Source organism: Stegodyphus dumicola, chromosome 12 (assembly GCF_044657685.1).
Source record: "Stegodyphus dumicola isolate Sdum_Otavi_A_Nest chromosome 12, ASM4465768v1".
Classification (NCBI taxonomy): Eukaryota; Metazoa; Arthropoda; class Arachnida; order Araneae; family Eresidae; genus Stegodyphus; species Stegodyphus dumicola.
Window position 1 is genome coordinate 92,587,601 of NC_140779.1, and position 23,190 is coordinate 92,610,790.

Sequence of the window (23,190 nt, forward strand, 5' to 3'; positions counted from 1 at the left end):
TGTACATACCGACACACGCATGGCTTTTAGAACATCTCTCCGTGAGCAAATTTATAAATTTACTTCTTAATGCGTGCCTCAATACTATTAATTTTACCAATAAAACTGATTGCAATTTTGCACGCTATTTACAGATTTATTCCAGCTGTTTCAAAGACAGAATTATTAATACGGATTGAAACTTCCAGCTTCTAACCATTTGAGAAATATCTGAATCTTAGCCTCAACATTTTGACTTACCACGCACATAATGGCCTCCTAAAGTGATCATTTAACATTTCATTCTGTAGTTGTCACCGGAAGTTAGTGGAAGGAGGCCAGAAACCTTAATTATTAATCCATCATGGAAATGAAATTTCTATATCTCTTAGCTATTCATTACAACTAATCATGAAAATATCCAAGTACTTTGAATTGAAGCACGAATACCCCGACATATGGGCTTTGACTGAGTTTTCCAAATGAATTGCTTTATATTACAGTTGAATAATCTAACAGACTGCCCTGCCGAGTGTAATCTATTTTATCACACTGACAACGTATGTAATGTAGAGTTAGAGAGATGTTAGTTGTTTGTAAAAGAACCATGCATAGCAAGACTTAAAAAAAAAAAAAAAAAAAAAAAAAAAAGCTGATGTGTAACACCACATGATAATCTTTTACGGAATATTAAGTTATACGCATTTTCCTCTGCATTTCATTTAAACTTATTTCCTCGAATTTCATTAGAGATATATTTCTCGTTCAATTAATTCAGTTCTCACCTCGTGGAAAGGCAAAAATACATAAAAACTCAAAATATTTTAATTAAAAATTGAAAGATATAAAAAAAGCATATACACCAAATACAGTTAAAACAACTAAAAAACATTACAATTAAAATGACAGTTTCTACGCAAAAACAAGCAATTCGGCCACCAGGCAAGGAGGCAAATTGTTCGGTGCACAAAATGTGAAAGTTTTCCTTTTGGTCCCACTCGGCAAAAAGACACTGAAGGTGCAGAAAGACTTCGCTCATTATTCTGCTAAGCTTCAAATCTAAAAAAATTATGGCTGCTCTGGTTAAAAAAATAGGTTTAGCGGCACTTAAACAACTTTTAAATTACTGATAATTCTACACCTATTGCATGCAGATTAACTAAGGGCATAGAAACCTTAACCGGAAGATAAGAATAACATAATTAACTCATTTTAAAGCAAAAAATGCACAGTTTATTAACATATAAGAATAGAAAACCTGAGCTCACTGAGCCGAGTAACAAAGTGGGTATATATAGTATCGATATATATGTACAAGGCTTTTGATGCGGCTGCTTGCAACTAAAAAAGGAGGTGCATAACTATTGTCATAGCAGACCTATATACAAAATTTCAACGTTCTTGAGTCTAATCGTTCTTGAGTTATGCGAGATACATACGTATATACGTACAGACGCTACGATAAAATCTCTTTTGAATCCATTTTAAACCAGTTTTATAATGCGTTTTAGTAAAAGGAGTCCTTTATTTTGTCCTTACATACAGATGTCACGCAAAAACATTGTTAAATTGCATTCGATAGCGGTCAAAATGAGTATTGTCGTTGAAATATGGTACTCGGAATTTTTCGTGATTGCGATACTTCCTTTACGTCGTACAAGGAAGTAAAAGCATTAATATTCTAGACAATTTGAATTAATAACCGACTCTAAAAATGTTAATTTTCTAATTTTTTCGAATTATTTCACTAACTGTTTCGTAACTAACATTGAGGAATAACTATGAATCTTTTTACTATTAAGCAAATCTAAGATATCTCAGTTTACGGAGTTTATGACCAAAAAGGACAAACTTTATAATCAATTTTTACATTAATTCTATAAAAGGAATATTTCATTAAATTACTAGTCATGTAAATGAATCAAATTGTTTGACATACCAAGGTTAATTTCTTCCCAAATTTTAACATCAGGGGTTCAAAGTATTTGCTTAGAATTTGTCCATATGTACGTTATTTTAAAACCATTGCATTTTCAATTATCAAGAATGAAGAAATATGGTAGACAGTCATAATTAACTACTCAAGTATTTGATAAAGATGTAAAATTCTTAAATATTTTTATTGTATTGAAACAGAACTGTCTTAAAACACATTTCCTTAAAAATAAGATAGTAATGATAATTTTAGCCATTGTAAAAACTGCGAGAAGTATTTGCAGTTTATCAAACTGTACCGTATTTCTCTTCCGTTTCTATGGAAATTTGTGTCAGATGAATGCCTTAGGAGATTTACTGCAAATAGTCCCAATGATTGAATTTCTTATTAACTATTTCATACGTTTAAAATTCACAGAGTTTTAACAGTTGCTTACTATTATTATAAGACTAACGTAGGTTACGTTACTTCTCAATAATCGATGACGAACGTTTAATTATTGACACAAAGATTCCTTTGGTGTTCATTACGTTTTAGAAGCTTTATGAAACTGAATAATTCACAACTTCTTTGTTAAAGACATTTTGCAAAGATAACACAACAAATCAAAGCCTCCTTAATCTCCTTAAGTAATATTGAATGAATGAATGAATTGTAGGAAAGAAATGCTTCGATTTATAGATAGATTTAATTCTGTATTCAACACTGTTCAGATGAAACGTGTTTAATGCTGCAAAGTAAGCGTGCAAACTCTGTAAGTACATTACATGATCCTAACAAAGTCATGAATCAAAACGAGGATCTCGTACCGAAACTTCGACATGTAGATTAATGGTATTATCAGGTAAAATTAAAATTTGCATTAAGGAAATGTGTTGTAGGGATTATTTTATTTTCTAATAGTTATTTTTAATTTTGAAACTCTTTCCTTTATATTCTTTCGCATTCTACGCTAGTCTTACGTGCCTGTTAGAATTCGCAGATAAGATTTCATTACGGGCCAACTCGGTTAGTTATTTCCGTACAGCTTCAGGTACGTTTGAGTTAGTTACAATTAGTTTAGTTTCTTAATTTTCTATCTTAAGTTAAACCCCAAGCGGAAGCTTTCCAGTAAGTCCGAGAGTGGTCGACTGTATTATTTCTGTGAGTGAATAAAGGGCATTTTAATCCCTTTATTTATTCGTAAGAAGACCAGAGAACTGTCGTTAGACACTTCACTAATTTTTTTTAATAGCCAAGGACACGTAAGTTAACTAGAACTTTATAGTGCTATAGATCTATGGTCTATAATTCATCAACGGTGGTCTATAATTCATCAACATTTCTAGCAAGCTATTATAATTAAACTTGCTTTTTTACTGATATCTGCATTGGGAAGCATCTCTTCTGAATGCAGATAATCTAAAACAAGTAAAATTAAAAAAATAATAATAATAATAAGTCAATTCCTACTTAAGTGAAGAAAGAAAAATTTTATTTAGTTACTTTTTATCAAAATTATTAACATTTTTTCGTTTCTAATTTCTAAAGCTGACAGTGGTCTATAATTTCTCATTCTATCCATCTCTTGTAATGCTTCATTATTGCAAGGAACCTTTCCAGTGAGGGAACTACTCTTATATGTGCCCTCAGGTCACCAAATGCGGCGACAAATTTCTCGCCAAACATTTTTGGCGAGAAACTCCATAGTGCCATATTACTATCTAAATTTTTTGTTTACATTTCGAACTTTAAGCCTAAAATGTCTCCAAAAACGCGGTTTTCGCACATGCAAAAACCACGTTTTAAACACACAATTTAAGCTAAAAATCTCTAAACAAAAACAAAACATTTAGATAGCAAAAACGTAAAGTTTCTAACCAAAAATATTTAACAAGAATCCATGTACACAGCGATATGTTTTAACTTAAAAAAAATCTACGAATTGCACAATCTAGACAACGAACGAATCTACGAACTACGCACACCTCGCTTTAATAAATTAACATAACAACAATATATTTCAAAGAATACCATGTACACAGCATCCTGTTTAAACTTTAAAAAAATCTACGAATTGCAAAATCTACGCATTGCGCACAAATCAATAAAATAAACCAACATAACTAAAATTACAAACAATTCAAAAACAAGAATAAGAACAGAAATTCATAGTAAAAAAACAATGAACATAACATTCTACAAAATAAAAACACTAAAATAAAATCAACTTACTATAATACATTCGTTAATAAAATTTCGCGAGTCACACAACGTCTGTGATAAAAGTGCCATCATTTTGCTATATCACATGTCTTTCTGCGATTCAAAATTTCAAAAGTAACGATAAAAACTTCCTCCAAAGTTAACTTACTACACAAAAACAACGATCCAAATCTTAAACTCCGCTGACAGCCACGTACTTTACCAGCAAGCATTTAATTGCAAATCCACACAGGAACTATCAGAAACGTCCTTCTTCGTCCGAGTTCTCATAGCAGCTCCGCATTTCGCACTCCGTTTTAAAAGTATCATAGAATTTCCAAAAATAACTTCGATCTTCATAAACACTCACCCGTGAACAAAAGACTCGTTAGCAACTCCAACATTGTACCTTTTAATACTAAATTTACTTTCCACACAATCTAGAACACGCGACTGAAACCTTCCTACCACGTCTATCATTGCAACATAGGCCATTTCAAGACACGTACACTGCAGCAAAAGAGTTAAGTTTCAACGTCAAAAGGGTTGCCATACAAACAGCATCGTCCACCAAACCATCCCACAGCACGGAATCGCCCCCAAAACCAGCGCAGAACACATATCGCCTTATTTGGTGGTCTTAGGGCGCATATAAGAGTAGAGCTTCAGTGAGTTTCGAGCAGTCCACTTCTTCAATTAATATTCCATCTAACGATTTCACACGACTCAAGGCGACATATGTTTGTCCTTCTGCGAAGCGGTTTCGTCCTAGATATATTACTGCATAATCTACAGTGCTACATTGTATCTGTCATGTACTGTCGTCGCCCATTACAGTATGATAGTATCATTTTGTAATGATAGTGCATATCTGTGACGATCAACTAATAATCGAGTTTCGAGCTGCTCTTGAGACGCATCCTGTAATCTTTGATTTAGTTTATCTAAACGTTGCCACTTTTCTTCTTTTGTGTCATTTGCAAGCTTTTTTGGTGCTTATGTTTTTCTTTTTCTAACCGTCGCTTGCATTGTGTTGTAGTTTCTTTTGGAAATCTTCGTTTGTGAAGCAAGGGACCTTTTAAAGGGTTATATTTTAAACATATATTATTATCACGTCAACATAGAAATATGGGGAGAATTTTTGCTACATTAATGGGACATTATATCCACTTCATCCAACTCTATAACACTACAATTGTTTAATTCCATACACTTTAAAATTCTTTAAAACTCTGTCTTACTGTTGCCACTTATTTTTGTTAAATATTACAATCCCATACTACAAGTTAAAAAAAAAATATTTGAGCTTGAGTGGATGAATAAAAAGTATATTATTAAGGATTAAAAATTTGAATAAAAGTTTAAATAATAGTGCAGATAAAAAGTTAAGAAAGTTTTGCATCAAACTGGCTCCTTTTCTTTTTATATTCATGCTTATATAGACAGTATACGAATAGTTACACGCAGGTTTGAAGAGTCGGTAGGGAAAATAACCGACTCCGACTCCCGGAATTTTAATGACTCCGATTTTGACTCCGACTTGACTTCGACTCCCTCATATATGTTATATGTATATAAGCATATACACATGGTTACAGCTTATTTTTTTAATTTAAAAGAAGTAATAGATGCTTCAGAAAAAATTGACGGCATAGCAAATTATTTATATTAATTAGTATTTATATTGAAATGGAAAAACTGGCATTAGTTATTTCTAAGAAACAGTATAGCTTCGGCAAGATTTTCTTTGTTGGAGGGCCATAGATCCGATTCGATAAACTTCAGAGCTGAGAAGAAGAGTCTTTCCGTACTACCTTGAGTGGGAGGAAGGGCTCTTAATGTTAGGGATACATCTTTTAACTTTTCAGAATAGATTTTTATAAGTTCTAAAAGAGGTGTCTTGCAAGCGCAATCATATTTCTCTATTTCTTCAAAGGCCGTCTAGAAATCTTGCTTGTATTTTTTCATTTTTATGTCTAAAGGCTGTTGTATTTTTATTTTCATTCGCTTTGCCTTTTCAATATTATCCAAAAATATTTCCCAAAATCTAATTCATCAAGCAAAAAGGATGATAGAGACTCAATTGCAATGTCTGCAGTTGAGACTCCGACTTTCCTGATTCGAATTCTCCAATTGTTCTGAGAATAATTTCATTCTTAATGAAAGTTCATAGATGAATTTCTTTGCCTTTTTAATTTGTTCGTCATCCAAGAAAATTCGGTATTTCGGATCACCATATATTGAACCCAGCAAAATCTCATTGTCTAACAAACTAGTTTCTCTTTTCTTCATTGAAGAAATGATTCCTGCTGCAATAAACCCTCCATTTCAGAAAGAACAAACATCCCATTCTCGCCTCCTACCAATTATTCAGATTGCAGCTTTTTCGTGGCTATATACGGTACAGAAAAAAGAGTTACCAATTCTGCAAGATCATTCCACAGTCTTTCTGCTAGTGAAACATTAGGGTTATCTACATCTTCTAAAAAAGTTCTTAATACTAAAGACCTCTTTATCATCAAATATGTACATCCTTATCGCGTTGCTTGATCAATAATTGCTCCTTTTCCTGCTCGCTTCCTAAGAATGGCATCAATTTTAGGAGTTTTTGCTGCTATTGCTGCTTACCTAAATTTACCAGTGAGATTTGTAACTAAATGAATCAGTTTAGTCACTAATGGCAAATATCACATCCATCCTCCTCCCTTATATTTATTTATTAATAGGTCAATAAAATAGAAATTAACTATTTATTAATGTGTACAATTCATAAATAAAACTAATAACTGAGCTTATCATTAATTTTTTTTTAAATTCATTTTAATTTCATTTCAATTCAAACTGTCCATCGGAAACTACAGTCGAAGTCGGAGTCGACCTGTTTTTAGCAACTCCAGCTCCGACTCTTTTTACCCCAAAATTTGCCCGACTCCAATTCCGACTCCATGACTCCGACTCCGACTCCACAGCCCTGGTTATAATAATAATAAAGATTTAAATTTTGTTAAGGATAACGACAATTTAATAAATTCCTATTTCGCATTTTTATTTTTTAAATAAATCTTCGAATGGAAAGAAATTTCTGAACAGGAAATCTCGCATTTTTATGCATCCATTTTATGAATGATATAAATAATGAATTTTGGTAGCTAAACCTAGAAAAAAATAAAAGCATTGATCGTTAACATGTAAGAGAAAATTAATTCAGTTTTGCGTCTGACAAAAAACTGTAAATCTGGTACAAAGTTTTAAAAGAATGTTTTCATTAGCTTAAATTCTATAGACCGGTTTTATTAAAAATGGAACTTTATTATATCTCTTATATTCTAACAATTACAGAAAAACTATCAAGTAATACAATTAAAATATTATTTGAGTATATTTAAAGAAATATGTCATTAGAAAATTAATTTTTAATGCTAAAATGTTCTTTTTTCAGATGTTTTCCTAAGAAAACTTTTTTACTCAAAACCTAATATCAAACCTGGAATTAAATCTCACTTCCTTCTCAAACAATTGCGCAAAATAATCTTTTATGAAACACTTTCTTAAATGCAAAGCATTCCATAATGTCATATTTAATTTTCAAATATCATTACCTCAGGGTCTAGAGTCTAATCATTTTCAATTATTGTCTTAAGCTTAACGGTCTTGTCAGGAGTCGAAGTCATTTAGTAATTGAGATAAAAGCCTGTGCTTTCTAGTTTAGAAGAATGAATTATAATTAAATAAAGGAAAAGAGTTCATCTGACTACATTTTCTGAATATGCTAGGAATCACTTGATAAAAATAGCTTTAAAACAAATTTAAAACGTAATTTATAATGGGGTTTTTTAAAACGTAATTTATAACGTAATTTATAATGTGGTCAGTAAAAATTAAAGCATACATATCTCGTTGCTTTTTCAGATCCATTCGATGTTTTCCTATCTTTTCAATGTTTTTAATTTCAGCAACATGTTTTTGTACGTTTCATATTTATTCTGTAACACGTTGGATGTTTCTATTGTATCTGGAAGCTTGTGTCTAATCATCAACTCTAAAGAAGATTAAAATAGCCTTTTTACTTAAGTCTTAAATGAATAGAAAGCATCGCTTACGCGATGGACGAAACCCCGCTACTTGCGAGAGCTAATATTAAGGTAAGATGACGTTAAATTTAAACGCAGACGACGTAGTCTGAGGCTACAACCCAAAATTAACTTTTTCAGCTGGCTTAGACGCTTATGTTAAACATAGGCTAACGAGGCTGCTAAAGCCAGAAATAAAGTTAAACAGACCTCGCGATAACAACAAGACAAGGCTGCCAGAATTCTAACTCTAAACATTCAAACCTTTGGCTTAAATGCCCAGATAACTAATTTATGGTTCTCGCATTGTGAAAAAAAGGTACCTAGAGACATCACATTTTGAATAACATAATCCTCCACTCAAATATGTGCGTGCGTAAGCACAAATTTGGAATTTGTTTTATTATCTATTTCATATTTTGTAAATCTCTAACGAATTTTTGATTAACATTCTCAACGATTTCAAAGCGAGCAATGGCAACACTGTACGAAAAAAATTATCTTCAGATTGTGTACTGGAAATTCTAAAGATATACTCTTTTTGAATATTTTGTGATGCTGATGCTGAAGTTTAAGGTTTAAATGCGAAAAGCGTAATATTCAATAAATAAAGATAACACATAAAACGTAAAAAGACGCCCCTTTGGGCGTAATATTAAATTTGAAAGCCTTCCAATTTTGTATATTTATTACTATTATTATAATAATGACTATTATTTTGTAAAAGTGTAAATCAAAAGTACCAGCTCTACAGCAAAAGCATGAAACACTAGAATACTGGCAAAATAAATTTACTGATTGTACGGACATGGGAAGTTTTCCCACTTTAACCCAGTCACGTAATGGTGATGTGACATTTGCGCACATGATAGTTTCGCACAAGTGGCATTTCCGATCATCATCCTAATGGTCACATGGAATTATCTAACAGGTGTAACCAGTTATACACAAGTGATCTTTCTACATAGACTATCAGAAACAATCAATCAGCCTTATGGTTTAAGCACACAATTTTTCTTAAGTGGGTTCATTCGTGTTCTGTCCGTTGTTATGAGTGTTTCTTGGGAATTATTAGTTTTGTTTCCCGTGTTCTCTTTGGAATATTTACATAAATTCCATCGTTGCTGAAGCATCTAAATTCAAACAACGTGAACATTTCAGCTACTATCACTATCAGAGTTTGCATTCTAATGTGAAAATGCGGAGACGTTTTAGAAGACAACTTGAAACTTTATTTTAATTTCAATGTTTAGAATATAAAATAAGTTCAGCAAATTATTTATGAATGATATAAAAGTAAGTATACAAAATTTCAGCCGTATAAACTCAGTCTAGTTACTCCTAAACTCAGTCAGCAGTTACTCCTAATGTCTGACTCCTAAAGGTATTTCTCATTTTCTACATGTTAACATACCACTCAGACTGTATAGTGGTCAAGGAGTGTATAGTACTTTCAAGTTCGTCAACTACGGTACCAAAGGGACTGGGTTCGAATCCTGGAGAAGGTATGGTCGTAACTGCTCGTTGCTTTAGAAGAGACAGAGGTGGTCCACCTGTTAGGTGGCTCCATAATAAAGTAACCACCAATTCTGGCCTTTAGTGCCCAAGCCGAAATCGGTTGAAGGCACGCTATAGGAAAAAAAAATTAACATATATATAATTTAAAAATTTTGTTAAAATCTGTGTTGGTATAACGCAGCAGCTCAAAGTTTTGCAAAGCAAATTGATAATCCAAGTCACTATTCAAAATTATCGAAAGATATTCAAGAACGTGTGGTTTGACATATATGACACGAGCGAACTGCCACTAAACTATACAAAATACTATTATCCACCCAGGCAGTGAACGATTTCATGCGAAAGTGTCCCTGCTTTTCCATTTATGCGTAAAGGCCACGGTAGCCTGTCGTACAAGCATACAGTGCAATACAATTTTTTTTTCCCTTTCATTAGTAGTCAAGCGAATAAGTTAAGTTCACATCTCTGTGTCTCTAATGAAATGTATTTGGGGGCAGCATAAAAAACTGCTTTGGGAGCTACCAGTTTAGAAATAGTGAGGTAGAATATTCTGTAAACATTGTATTTAAGTTAATACTGGCTTTCTCAGAGAATTTGGCAACTATGTGTGAAATTCCATTATAACACCCAATTATTTATTTAATTATTTGTCGAGATATCCCATATTATTCTGTGTTTGCATCTTTAATTTTGGTAACCAATGTATTTATTATAATAGATTATTAAAAGTGAATATATAAGATAAGAAACGTGTTAATCCAAATTGTAATTTTATTTGAATTGCCTCTTAACTCTTCCTTTTAATTTGAATATTTGCCCTTTCCATTCTAAATACAGTAGTTGCTCATAATAAGTTTACCTGGAATGTCTCATTTACATAATAATCCCTATCATAAAATTTTTACATAATGCCGGTGACTTAAATGTTTTGAGTTTCCAAAACATTTAAGTCACCGGCATTATTACACCAGCAAAATTTTGGAGCGCTATTAATTAGCAAATCAAATGATATCGAAATCGAAGCTAAACCACTCAGATTTAAGATTTCGCTCTGAACACATCACACTTTACTTATGCTTCTCAACATAGCTGGAATTCTGTTTGCTGCTTCTCTTCTTATTGCAAAGATTCCAAAAATTTAAATGTTGTTTTCTGGAAACATTTGGAAAAGAAAAGGAATGCTATTTAAATCTGTTACGATTGCTTCTTATTATGAAATTTTCCTCAGCTGCCAAGTTTTTCTCTTCAAATTATGGACGAACATCTATGCAATCATTCCTATGTAATCACATATAGTTATTACAATTAATGCTATATGGCGAAAAAGCAGGCTTCTTACCGCAGTTGTAAGTTTTGTCGTGCAAATTTTGTTTCCAAAAGGCTGTATAGTGCAACTTTGTACTACAAAAGAAGAGGTACGATTTATATTGCATTTTTATAGAAATGTTTCTTAGCAAAATATTTGTATTTCTATTGACGAGTTTTGGTAATATTATATAGATCAAATAAAGGGATTTAAATCAGCACTAGAGTGAATTGTGTCCTCCTTTGAAATATAATTCAATTCCTTTTTATTACCAATAAAACCGTGGGCATTTTCACAGCATTTTTGAACCAGTAACGATAACTGAATCATTCCCATTACTAATACGTAATACATGGCTTGGAAAAAGTACTTTTCGTAAATCCCCGATAGGACTACGGGATTAAATACCAAGTTTTATGCTCACTTCTGTGCTTATTTTTCGACTCAAATGTTAACTGCTTTCGGACATAAACTACGGAAGTTGATGCTGATATACTAACGCGAAAGCTAGTACTTTATTTTATGTTCGGCTCCAGACAGGATAAACTTTGTTTTAACTTTACGTTACTTAAGGTAAAGAGAAAACCGTTGTAAAAGTAACTTTAAGAGCGATTAAAGTTTAATTTAAAAAATAACACGTGCTTCTTTTCTTGTTAATTGAGGTGCTTCTCTACAATAAGTATAAAAATACTTAAATTCTAAAGATAATACATATTTAATTTAAAAAAATATATATTTTGTGATATCTTTATATATGTTTTATAATTTACGTGATTGGCCGTTACTCAGGAAAATTACCCCTTTCTCTAGAAATGTCAAAAAATGCTCTCGTGGGGAAAAAAGTGGTTTTGAATGTTTTATGCATAATACGTTTTACACAGCTGCAATTTTTGTTTTTACGGTTTAACTTTAAATAACATCATTAATTTTCAAGTAATATTTTACGAGTTTTAATAGGAAAAAAATGACAAAAATGTCATATTCAGAAATTTCACTTCTACATTTCACGGTTACGTTTGGTAAAGTACTTGCGAAACATGTCAACAATGTCTCCAAGTTTTTTTTTTTTTTTTTTTAACTTCCTGAAAAAGAAAAAGTGACATTCTGACATTCCCATCATAAACGAGTTCAAGATTATTTTTCATTTTTCGCCCTATAATTGCTAAAAAGGGATTGCCTTTTTTCTAGAACTCAGGCATTTAATTCTTTGCTAGACAGATTACTCCAATACGTGTCCATGAAGCATGAAATTCGTAAATCTAAGAACGTTTCGTAGTTTTCATTAATTTGAGAATAAACAAACTAATCTAACATTAAATATTCTAAATTTTGGAAGCTGTGCATTTTTATTAAATTTTCTGTTTCGGCTTACGTATAGGAATTCTCAATGTGTTAATTAATTATTTATGAATAAATGCAACGATTTTGATTCTAAAAGTAAATTGTGTCAAAATGTCGTCTTCTTTCACAATGGCGTGTCCTCAACCGACTTCGCCTTGACCACTACTAAGGCCAGAATTGGTGATCTCTTTAGATGAAGGCACCTAATAGGTGTTCCTCCTTTGCCTCCTATGAAGTGACGGACATTTACAACCATGTCTTCTCCGGGACTCAGGCCCACCAACGGCCGAGCGGTAAAGACGCTGAACACTGGTAGTTCGGTCCGAGGTTCGAATCCCGCGAACGGGCTGGCTGCATGGGCGTTTTCGTGGTTTTCCCCATGTGTAACGTCTATACGAGCCAGTTTCTCTTAGAAAGTCCTCCACGAAAGGCATCCCTCCCCTTAGGCAGATAGCCCTAGTGTGCTTTGCCATAATTAAATACCACCACACACCACCACTTTTCCGGGACTCGAGTCCGGGCCATTTGATATCACAGTCGGCTAACCTAACCACTATGCCGTCTGAATGGCTTGTGTAGTATAGGACTAAGCACCTTTATCAGAAAATATCAGAATTAACGAATTTCTCGCCTTCAGCGTCTGTGAAAATACTGTAAATGAAACGCATTAAAATACTTGGATTCAAATGAATTTCAAAACATTTATATGCACACATTTATTTGTTTCTTTATTTATTTACTTTTGCTCATGTTAAAATTTTTATCCTAACTGGTAACAGATAAAATGGTACAGTTTAATTTATTTCGATTTATAGATTTCTGTACTACCTGACTTTAAAATATGCACATACTTTTCAGGGAATGTTCCGTTAAAGCTAGCGTTTTAAGAAACACGTTATTAAGAGGATTTCAACTTGCCTTAATTGGTTTTTTAAGTTAAAACATTTCGATGGCATAAATTTAAATGAAGCGAAGCCAAAAATTCATTACCTTGAACTATCTTAAGTAGACTATCTTGTGTTCAGTCTCAGACTGCGTTACGTACATTGAAATGACTTCATCTTATATTTTGTTAAATACCCGCAAATAGTGAAAAATTCTCTGTAGCACAATTACTGCCTTCGGTTTCTTTAAGTTAAAATAAGGCTAATAAGGGCACAGCACCTTTAAGCATTCAAAAAATCAATTTATTTATTTATTTATTTTTTTATTTATTCTGTTTCTATTAACATTTCTGAGCACTATGCAAAAACCCGCATTAAAAAATTTCTATTATTTATCTAGTTATAACCATTTACGCAAACCCTTATGCAAGTGTGAGAACATTGTGGCTACATCGATTCTTGTATCGTTATCACGCGCGAGCACGTGCGTCGAAAGGTATACAAACTGGAAGGACTGGTTTGTCTCTCTCTTTTCCTTTTTCCCCTCTTGCTGCCTGACGTCGTGTTGACGAGATTGTTCCTGTCTAGTTTTGCACGTGGAATGTCGGCATATTTTGCAGAGAAAGAAGCAGAATGAAGAGATCCAGTACCTAGAGTGTTTGATTTGAGACTCACTAAGTCCGGCTGACGTGAATAACATAAAATAAACGCTCAAGCAGAATATAAATAACTGTTCGACTTCAAGATGTGCTTGACCAGCGATGTGTCACCACGTGATGTTAAGTGTGTAAAAATAATATGAATGTAAAAAAAAAAAAAAAAAAGAAGAGCTTACAAGTGTGTAACCAGACAGCGCGATATTACGAAGATGAATAAGACCACGTTTCAACCGCAAAATTATTCGATGGGACAGGATTGCGCGAATAGTCACGCTTCGGCACTCCACGAACATTCCATTTGAGTTATCGCATTGTGTGTATCTAAGTTATGATATTTTAGTATTTTATATGTGTGTGATAAATGTGCCTTATTTAATCCAGAAAATATGTTCGATAAAATAAATATGAGATTGAAAAAAAGAAAATATTCGGCTCATGCATGCATCATTGGGTAAGTCTTGTTAATCTATTTAGTAATGATTATGCAATGTACTAAACACTAAATTTTAGTTTAAGTAGTTACGCAAAATTAATTTGTATTTGATATTCTTAGTATCGTCACTTTTGGCGATCACGCCCATAACACCACAGCAAGAGACAATCTGATAAAAGGACAGCCATTGCCATTTAAAGGGGCGGACACGCCCACGTGACTGTTTACGTTCTATATCTGCAGCTGCGGTATTTCTTTCCTTTCGAATGTTTTCTTTATGATTGCTTCCTCACATTTTTTTATTTTCCTCCTCTTTGGAGAAGCAGGAAGATAACTACTCATCTTCATATCTTCGTTTCCGTTAGCTGTTTGTTTACCTCGTGTTAGAATTACGCATTATCATTTTCTTTCAATTTTGAAAGTTTGAATTGCCGTTTTCACAAAACAAAACTGCTTTTTTAAAAGCAAAATGAATGCTGTTAATGCTAAAAGGGCATCTGGTCAAAGACCAAAAAGACGGAAGAGGCATCAGTATTATGGAAATCAACATACAAAGCGTGAGTGTGTTGACATAGACCTAAACATTTCTGCATCAGCAAGAAAGATCGGTAACGATTCATCTGCATCAGCTGAACTTGTGGATAACATGAATGATAATTTTGATGGTTATGCTATTACGATAAAAACTGTTATTTTCAGCATTAGAACAATGTTTATGTTGTTCGATATGCCATAATAAAATACATATAAATTCAGAAATAAATTATGGGCTGACGATAAAAATCAATGTTACATGCAGTTCTTGTGGAATAATTTCCTCTTTCAAAAACTCAAAGATGGTTGGAAAAAAAAACAGAATGCTTCTGACTTAAAAAGACGATTTATTCTGGCCATGAGGTGCATTGGCAAAGGACTAGCTGAGTGTAAAACATTTTGTGGACTTATGGACTTACCATCGCCTGTCGCAGAAAAATCTTATGACAAGATTGTAAGTCATATACATGCAGCTACATATACTGTTGCAGAAAAAAGTATGAAAAATGCAGCTGATGAAGAGGTCCTGTTGACTGGTTCCATGGATTTGACAGTTAGTGGCGATGGCACCTGGAAAACTAGGTGCCATTCGTCACGTTTCGGTGTGACGTCTATAATTGGAAGTGAGACAGGCAAAGTTATAGACAGATTTACTTCTAGTGCGCACTGTAAAGGTTGTAAAACTGCGAAAGATTCTCGTTCAACAGAAAACTATTTAGAATGGAAACGTCTTCACGCGAAAGTGTGTGCAAAAAAATCATTCGGGATCATCTGCCAAAATGGAAGTGAACGGGATGGTTGAAATGCTTTCTCAATCAGAAGAAAAATATGGTGTTCGTTATGTGAACTATATTGGTGATGGTGACTGTAAAACTTATTTAGCGCTTTCGAATAAGAATGTGTTGGTCATGTTCAAAAAAGAATGGGTACACGTTGAAGAAAATTAAAAAGTGAATTTCGTGGAAAAAAGCTAAGTGAATGAAAACCTCTTTGTGGTAAAGGTTGTCTTACCGATGTCTTGATCGACCAACTTACTACGTATTATGGTAATGCCATACGAAAACACTGTAACAACTACCGTGATATGTAGAAAGCAATATGGGCTATATGGCATCATAAACGCTCGAATGATAACGAAGCAATTCACGATTTTTGTCTAGATGGAGCAGATTCTTGGTGTCAATACAAAAAAGCTTTTTTTACTGGTGCACTGAAAAATTTTAAACATAAAAAATCTGTACTTGTGGCTGTTATGAATGCCATAAAGCCTATTTTAAAGATTTGTCTCACCCAAACTTGTTAAAAAGGTGTATTGGCGGGCGAACGCAAAATGCGAATGAATCGTTAAATTCATTGATTTGGACATTTTGCCCCATAACAAAAAATTCTGCAAAACATATTGTGGAAATTGCAGTAAATTTAGCTGTAGCAAGCTTCAATGATGGAAAATGTGCAATTTTGTCTTTGATGAGTGAATTACAATCTGGTGCTGAAAGCAAAACATTTGCTAAAAAAGCAGATGAACTTCGCTTAAAATTTGCTAAGCAATGAGCGCTGATTAACAGTTTAAAGGCTCGTATAGCTAAGCGAAGGGAGAAAAAGAAACAAGATGAAATGAATAAGCTAAAAGAAGGAGTTGTTTTTGCACCTGGAGCATTTTGATTAATGTTACTAAAATATAAATAAGAAAAAATTAATATTAAAACTTTGAAATGAGTTTTCTCAAAATGTTAAATTTTAAGATTGCGAGCATAATTGCTTTCGAACTATATATGATAAATACATGAAAATTGAATCATATGTACATCTTTATATTATCTACATGTTAAAACCAAAACATATCATATTTTGATAAAACATTTTAAATTTTTGATTAAAAAGTATCGAAATATTTTGATAATTTTTAATTTTTTTAAATTGTTTTACCATTTTATAAATTTAAATAGTTTTTTTAGTATATTCTGATTTTAAATTAAAGTTAGATATATTCTAAAAGGATTTTGACCAAAAATTGTTTTCTGCATACCTTTTTTTAAATTTTATGATGCGCGCCGTACTTATTGATTTTTATTTATCCGTTAATCATGAGTATTTTAAATCAACAATTTGAAAATTATTATTGAAGTGAAAGTTTTTATATTTGAACACAATGTTGAAAAAGGTGTGTAATTCACATCTATAAGCAAAAAATAGAAATTATTATGATATTATTTGTGTATCAGAAGATAGCGTTTAGTCGTGTTTAACGTTATTTCGGTTAACGCAAAGGTACTGTGCCCCCTTAAATTATAATTGTAACCTTCTCATGACTTGGCATTTGGTTCAGACTAAAGAAAAACTAACTCGCTCTACGCTCTGGTAGGGTACGTAGAGTTTACGAAAACTTTTAGACTTATTAGAACCCTAAGCCATGTATCCAACGCGATCAGGTTACCCTAAATCATATATTCGCTCGCAATGCCTTTCTTCCTGAGATGGAATAATATATACTTACTTGCTGCGTTCCAGGTAGTTCTATGATGGATATTACTCAATATATTCTAGACTCCCAAGCCAGCTATTAGTACTACAGATGTAGAAGCTGCACTTTCAAACATGTGCGTAAGTAAAAAGTAACCTTAGTTTAATAGATAGATAAGCTTATTTAAATAGTAAAGTACAAAGTAACCTTAGTTTAATTGATAGCTAAGCTTATTTAAATCTGGCACACCATATATCATTTATTAGATACGGTAAATCATATTAGGGTTATTTGATCATGCTGCAATCATTCACCGATATCTGAACCCAGGTCAAAATAGCAGTAGCGTTATGTACTTTGATAGGTAGCAACAAGGAATTTAAAAAAAAAAAAAAAAAAAAAATGCGAATCCTTTATAAAGAAATTTTCAAAAACGCTTGATATGCTTGGGGGTAGGGAAAGCAGCTCTGCATAAATAAATAAGTTTAAATATAGGATTAATAGGGAATATGAAGTATGAATATATATATGTATACAGACAGATATAAATATACGTATGTTGCGTTCTACAGGTTCGTGGACTTGGAGTAATTGATGTTCGCCAGTAAGCCCTATTACATAGCACAGTTCCAAACAGGCATTTACAATCGTCGAAAAACTACCACAAACTCGCTGAAACAATCAGCAGCACAGGATATAACGTTGAAGACAGCTTCGCCCCAAAGAACTAAAGTACAGCTCTCAACTTAGTCGATCGCTCTCAAGCTAATCCCTGAACTCAAGATACGACATTCTCCCTGTATGAGCAGGGTATATATAGCTTTAACCTAACTCCGAGAATATTCCCGAGAAAACCGCTAAGAATGTTCTCTAGAATATTCTAGCTCGGTCTATGACATATCGCCAATTTTGTCACCAAATATCGCCAAATGGGCGATTTCACGCCAAATCTGGAAACCCTTCATCTTTGCTACTTTCTGGCAACTCCAAGCTCGCCCGCTTATCTCAACTATCTCAACGCGTATCCGCTGGGCATTTCGCAACAATAGACATAAATACATAAAGCTCTTAAAGTTATTTTTAGTCTGAAAATTTGCAGACCTATGTTTGTAAATTAATTGCTACAAATTCTTGCTCTTAAATGTAAATTATGTATGAATTAATATAGATATTAGGCATACATATTTTTTGTTTTAGTTATCTAAGACAAAATCCCATAAAATGTGATACTGCTGTTTACAGAGAACAAAGATTGAAATAGATTCACATATGATCGAAGTCCGAATAATTCTGAAATGTGACTTGACAAAATAAATATTTCAAATCTTAGCTTAGCTAATTTTTCGTGTCATTATTATTCAAATTTTATTTTGTCCAGGATTTTTCTTTTTGAAAATATATCCATTAAATCCGTTTCACATTCAGTGTTTAAAACTTATGAAAACATTTCTTCATGATCAAAGTACACAAACAATATTATTAAGTTTCACTTTGAAAGTTAAAAATTGTTCAATCATTCCAACTGGAAAAAAATGCCAACCTACTTCGAATAATAACACGGAAGGAGCGGGAAACTGGTGCCATTCCTTGGCCGGGGCTGACTTCACAAGTGTAGCTGCCATCGTCTATTCCTGGTTGCATTCCAGCAATGAGCAACGTTCCATTCGGAAACACTCTCTGTCTTTGATTGACGGGAAGAACTCTTTCATCTGGAAAATAGACAAAACGCCCCACTGCGTTAGAAGGGACTCTGAGATTACAAAAAAACAGAAATATTTCCCAGAAAAAAGAATAATCATACTTCATGTGATTCTGAAGCCTTTTTCTCCGTTAGATTCAACAATGCTTTCTTTTATATAATATAGAATAAATATAGCTTAAATGTATATTAAATGAAGATATTGACATTATTGCTAATAATTTTAGTTATCAATGAATAGAAGCTGGATAGATGTTTTCAAATATCTGTAAGCAGGTACGTTCTTTTGTTCTGCTCTTTCTGAAATAATTTCCCATCATTTAGTCGCCTTTCTAAATATTTTACATTAAAATTCCATTATCTTCTTGGCTCATTTGTGTGGAGTTAGTGAACTTGAAATAAACTTGTACGTTTATTATACAAAGAAAGAAACTGGCAAATATTTTGGAGTATGATAATTTAGGGATATATTGAATATATCAAATTAATTTTTTGACGTTAGAAATGACCTTAGCGGAGTCATTTCAGAATCTTTGAATCATTAACTTATGTTACATGAAGATCTAAAGATTGTGTAATTTTACGCCACATGACTATAATAACTAAATATTTTGAAAAATTGTTTCACTGCTCCAAACATACAAATGTTTCATTTATCTTCCATGCGCATAGTGGATATTCAATTTTCAGAGTGCTGCTATTTGGGAAAACTTAAGATTTTGCTTACTAACAGCACTTTTTTAATTTCAATATTAAAAATCTTTGGAATTTTATTAAATAACTTTATTTATTTAAAACTTGAGAAGTTTTAAATCTTTCAAATTTATTAATTAAATGCAATAAATGTATATATGTTGTTGTTGGAGTAATCTCGCTTATCTGGCATCAGCACAAGCCCACGAAATTCATTGCAGCAAGGAGTACAGGTTTACTCCTGTCCCCGGCAAGAACCTTGAACATCATATAGGTGACAGTAGTGTTTCGTCCAGTTCCACCCCAATTTTGAGGAGAAGTACAACAGCCGGTGGGTACGAGAGTCTCAAATTCCCCTTCCCCCTACTACCAATCCACAAGAGAGGATATTTGGCTCGCCGCATTTATATTGCTCTCATGCCGCAAAGCCAGTACACATTTACAAACATCCATCATCCATGCTTTCTCCAGGATTTGAACCCAGGTCTATTGGTAAGGTAGTCAGAGTGACTTATCACTGTCTCGTTTGGGTGGCATAAATGCATATATTGGACTCTTATTCCTTATTTCATTCTTAAATTTACGTAATATTAAGCTAAAGTACATTAAAAGGCAGTAATGTAATTCTTAAAATATGGTTTTATTAATTTTTAACAATATGTTTCAAACCTTTCGAATTGTCCATGATTCTTGAAATTGAAAAACGATAACGACTATGACATATGATTCAATACTTTAGAACATTTCAATTATTTTTTTTAATTAAAAACATTTTTCGGAAATAAGTGTGTGAATAAGTTTTTAACATAAATAAACAGATAAATCTTCCTGAAATGCATTAACATTTCGTCACAAAATTATACTCGTATTTCCTCTGAAAATCTGAAATTTTAAAAATTTGTTTATATTGATTCCCAGTATTTCGCTGGTATCTTTCCAATGAAAACAAATTTAATGCTGAATACTTTTTGGCTTACCATCCTGGAAAGTAAGATTAAAATAAGCAAATTATGTATAACTCATGTTTATTGCAAAACTCGGTCACGACTTGTCTTGGTTAAAAACAAGCATGAGTTTGTTAACAGTAAGACATACGATTACACATTTAGAAAATTTATTAACTGCGTACCTATCTTTAACAATACATGAAATGAATCCCGTTTTCCAGCAAGGATGTGGAGCTATGATTCACTGAAATAACTCCATCATAAGGACAAAAATCCATACCATTATGGCAAAATACAATGCATGGAACTTGAATGCGAACACCAAAATGTAATATGCGTCTGTAACTAATTTAAAAGTTTTCCGTAGAAAAATAACATGTAATACAGCAGTGTTTGGCATCTTCATTGTTAGATTTTTATTCTGCTGTTTAGTGAAATATTGACTTGCTTTCAGTCACAGATATCCTTTAAGTGGCAATATCAAATTTCTTTTTATATTAAATTTGAAACTTCTGTTACATAGAGATAATATTCATAAAGCTTAGAATAAATTTTCAGAGTGTTCAGATATTTTAATAGACTTCGAAGTATTTTTCTTGAAAGAAAATATATTTTATTCAGACGAACATAAAAGCATTTACCTTTGTCAAATAATAGAAAAGCCGATGTTTCACAATGCAAATCAATCGTAGCCCTCAGGCTTTGAATTATAATGCACTTTGTTGGGAAAAAAGAGAGGATATGTAATAGTGTTTCAGGCTTTCCCCTTTTTAAAATTTTACTCCTTTTATTTTCAAACATTCTGAATTTATTTTCAGATAAAATATTCCGGTCTTATTCTTGTTTGATGAAAAGCTGGCTTATGTTTCGTCTGGGAATTGCCTCAATTTTATGACTGCTAATTTTGAAACTGCAGCAAAAAAAAAAAAAAAAAAAAAAAAAAAACGTAATAAATTTCAAAAAGAGAAATACTTCATTTCGAATACAAAACTAAAAATACAGCACAATTATCATAAGCACAATTTTTAATAATTATATCTAAATATCTGCTAATGCATTTAGAAAAACACAATGTGCATTTTGAAGTGCATAGCAATGTGTTTCTGCGACATTTCAGCTCAGAGTGTAGAGGATTAAAGATAATCTACCATCCATGTTTATAAATTTTTAAATATATTTTCATATAGTTCAAAGCCATGCATATAAAGCTATCATTTAACACTGTAATATATACCCCAAAAGAATCGCATTGAGGGCCAGCATAGGTTATTTATGTTTCAAGTTAATTCTATGTGTATTTTAATTTGGTCTAAATTTAAAACATACATAGAATGAATCAGAAAACGCTTTATTCGTAACGTAGTCAAAATATACCATATAGATTGAAAAAATAATAAAATAATTGACATGTTACCCATGAAAGAAAAAAATCAAGGAAAGCATCTTACAGATCAAATATTCTGTAAGTGAAAGGAAAACACAATGCGCCGCAATTTATTGGCTTTATACTGTTAATCACTGATGAAGTTGGGCTAAGATATCGCAAGAAAAAAATATTTTGAAATGAGCACCATAAGACTACCCTGATCAGATACCAAAATAAAACTGAATTGTTACATATCAGATCATATTTATATTAAAAATTCATACATATTATATGCATAATTTTCGTTCTTTATAAATCATGTTATATGCAATGTATTTAAATTTACTTCTTTTTCTTACATTTTTATGAATCCGTAATTTAATGTATTTAATGTAGTTGCTAAAAGTTGTGTAAGTATACAATGTGTTTGCACTTGGACTAACATGTTTAATAGCTAATACATACACGAATTAAAAAGCAAGGGATAAAAATATCAGTATTCTCAATTATATTCCTAAACAAAACCTCAGGTCGATATCAAAGTCTAGTAAATATTGTTAAATATATGTATTATGAGCATGAAAGAGAAATAAATTTTGGAGAGAGAAATCTGGTTAAGATTATCCACATTTAGATTAAATTACTTGATATAGTATAAAACGTTGATCTCAGAAACAACCGTAAAAGAAATTGTAGAAGTTATTTGGTTCTTAATGAAATGCATTCATTTTGTAAATACTTCAAAAATCTTTACAAAAAGTGCAAGGTCTCAAAGTGCACGTGAATTGAACGGATGATTTGAAATATATGGACGATCCAGAACACTTTTTTTTTTAACAAACTGAAAAATTTATTAACAAAATAAAAAAAAAACATGTAATTGATATACTTGCAAATACGAATAAAAGTTAATAAAATCTCTATCTTTAAATCTTTGAGTAAGATTTATATCACACTGTAAATTAATCCATTCATGTTATTCATGTTAGCTTTTGATGGTAATGAAGCAATGGTAATGAATGATGGTAATTGATGGTAATAATGTAGCTTTTGACGGTAATGAAGCATGTTAGCTTTTGATGGTAAATAAATAATATTGAACTTCAAATAACTATGAACGCTTCGTAACACGGTATTTTTATAGCAAATACAATGAAGTTGAAACGTACTTGACAGGCCA

General features: G+C 32.2%; 1 protein-coding gene across 2 annotated transcripts in view; it reads right to left on the reverse strand.

Annotated features, from left to right (window-relative positions):
* The window catches only part of LOC118195629 (cell adhesion molecule Dscam1-like), a 1,218,268-nt gene that overhangs the window by 420,476 nt on the left and 774,602 nt on the right, over nt 1-23,190 (reverse strand). For both annotated transcript variants that reach the window (XM_085806699.1, XM_085806698.1), the window contains exon 8: nt 18,850-19,014. In XM_085806699.1, the coding sequence (XP_085662825.1) occupies nt 18,850-19,014 (165 nt within the window). The remainder of the gene's footprint in view (nt 1-18,849; nt 19,015-23,190) is intronic.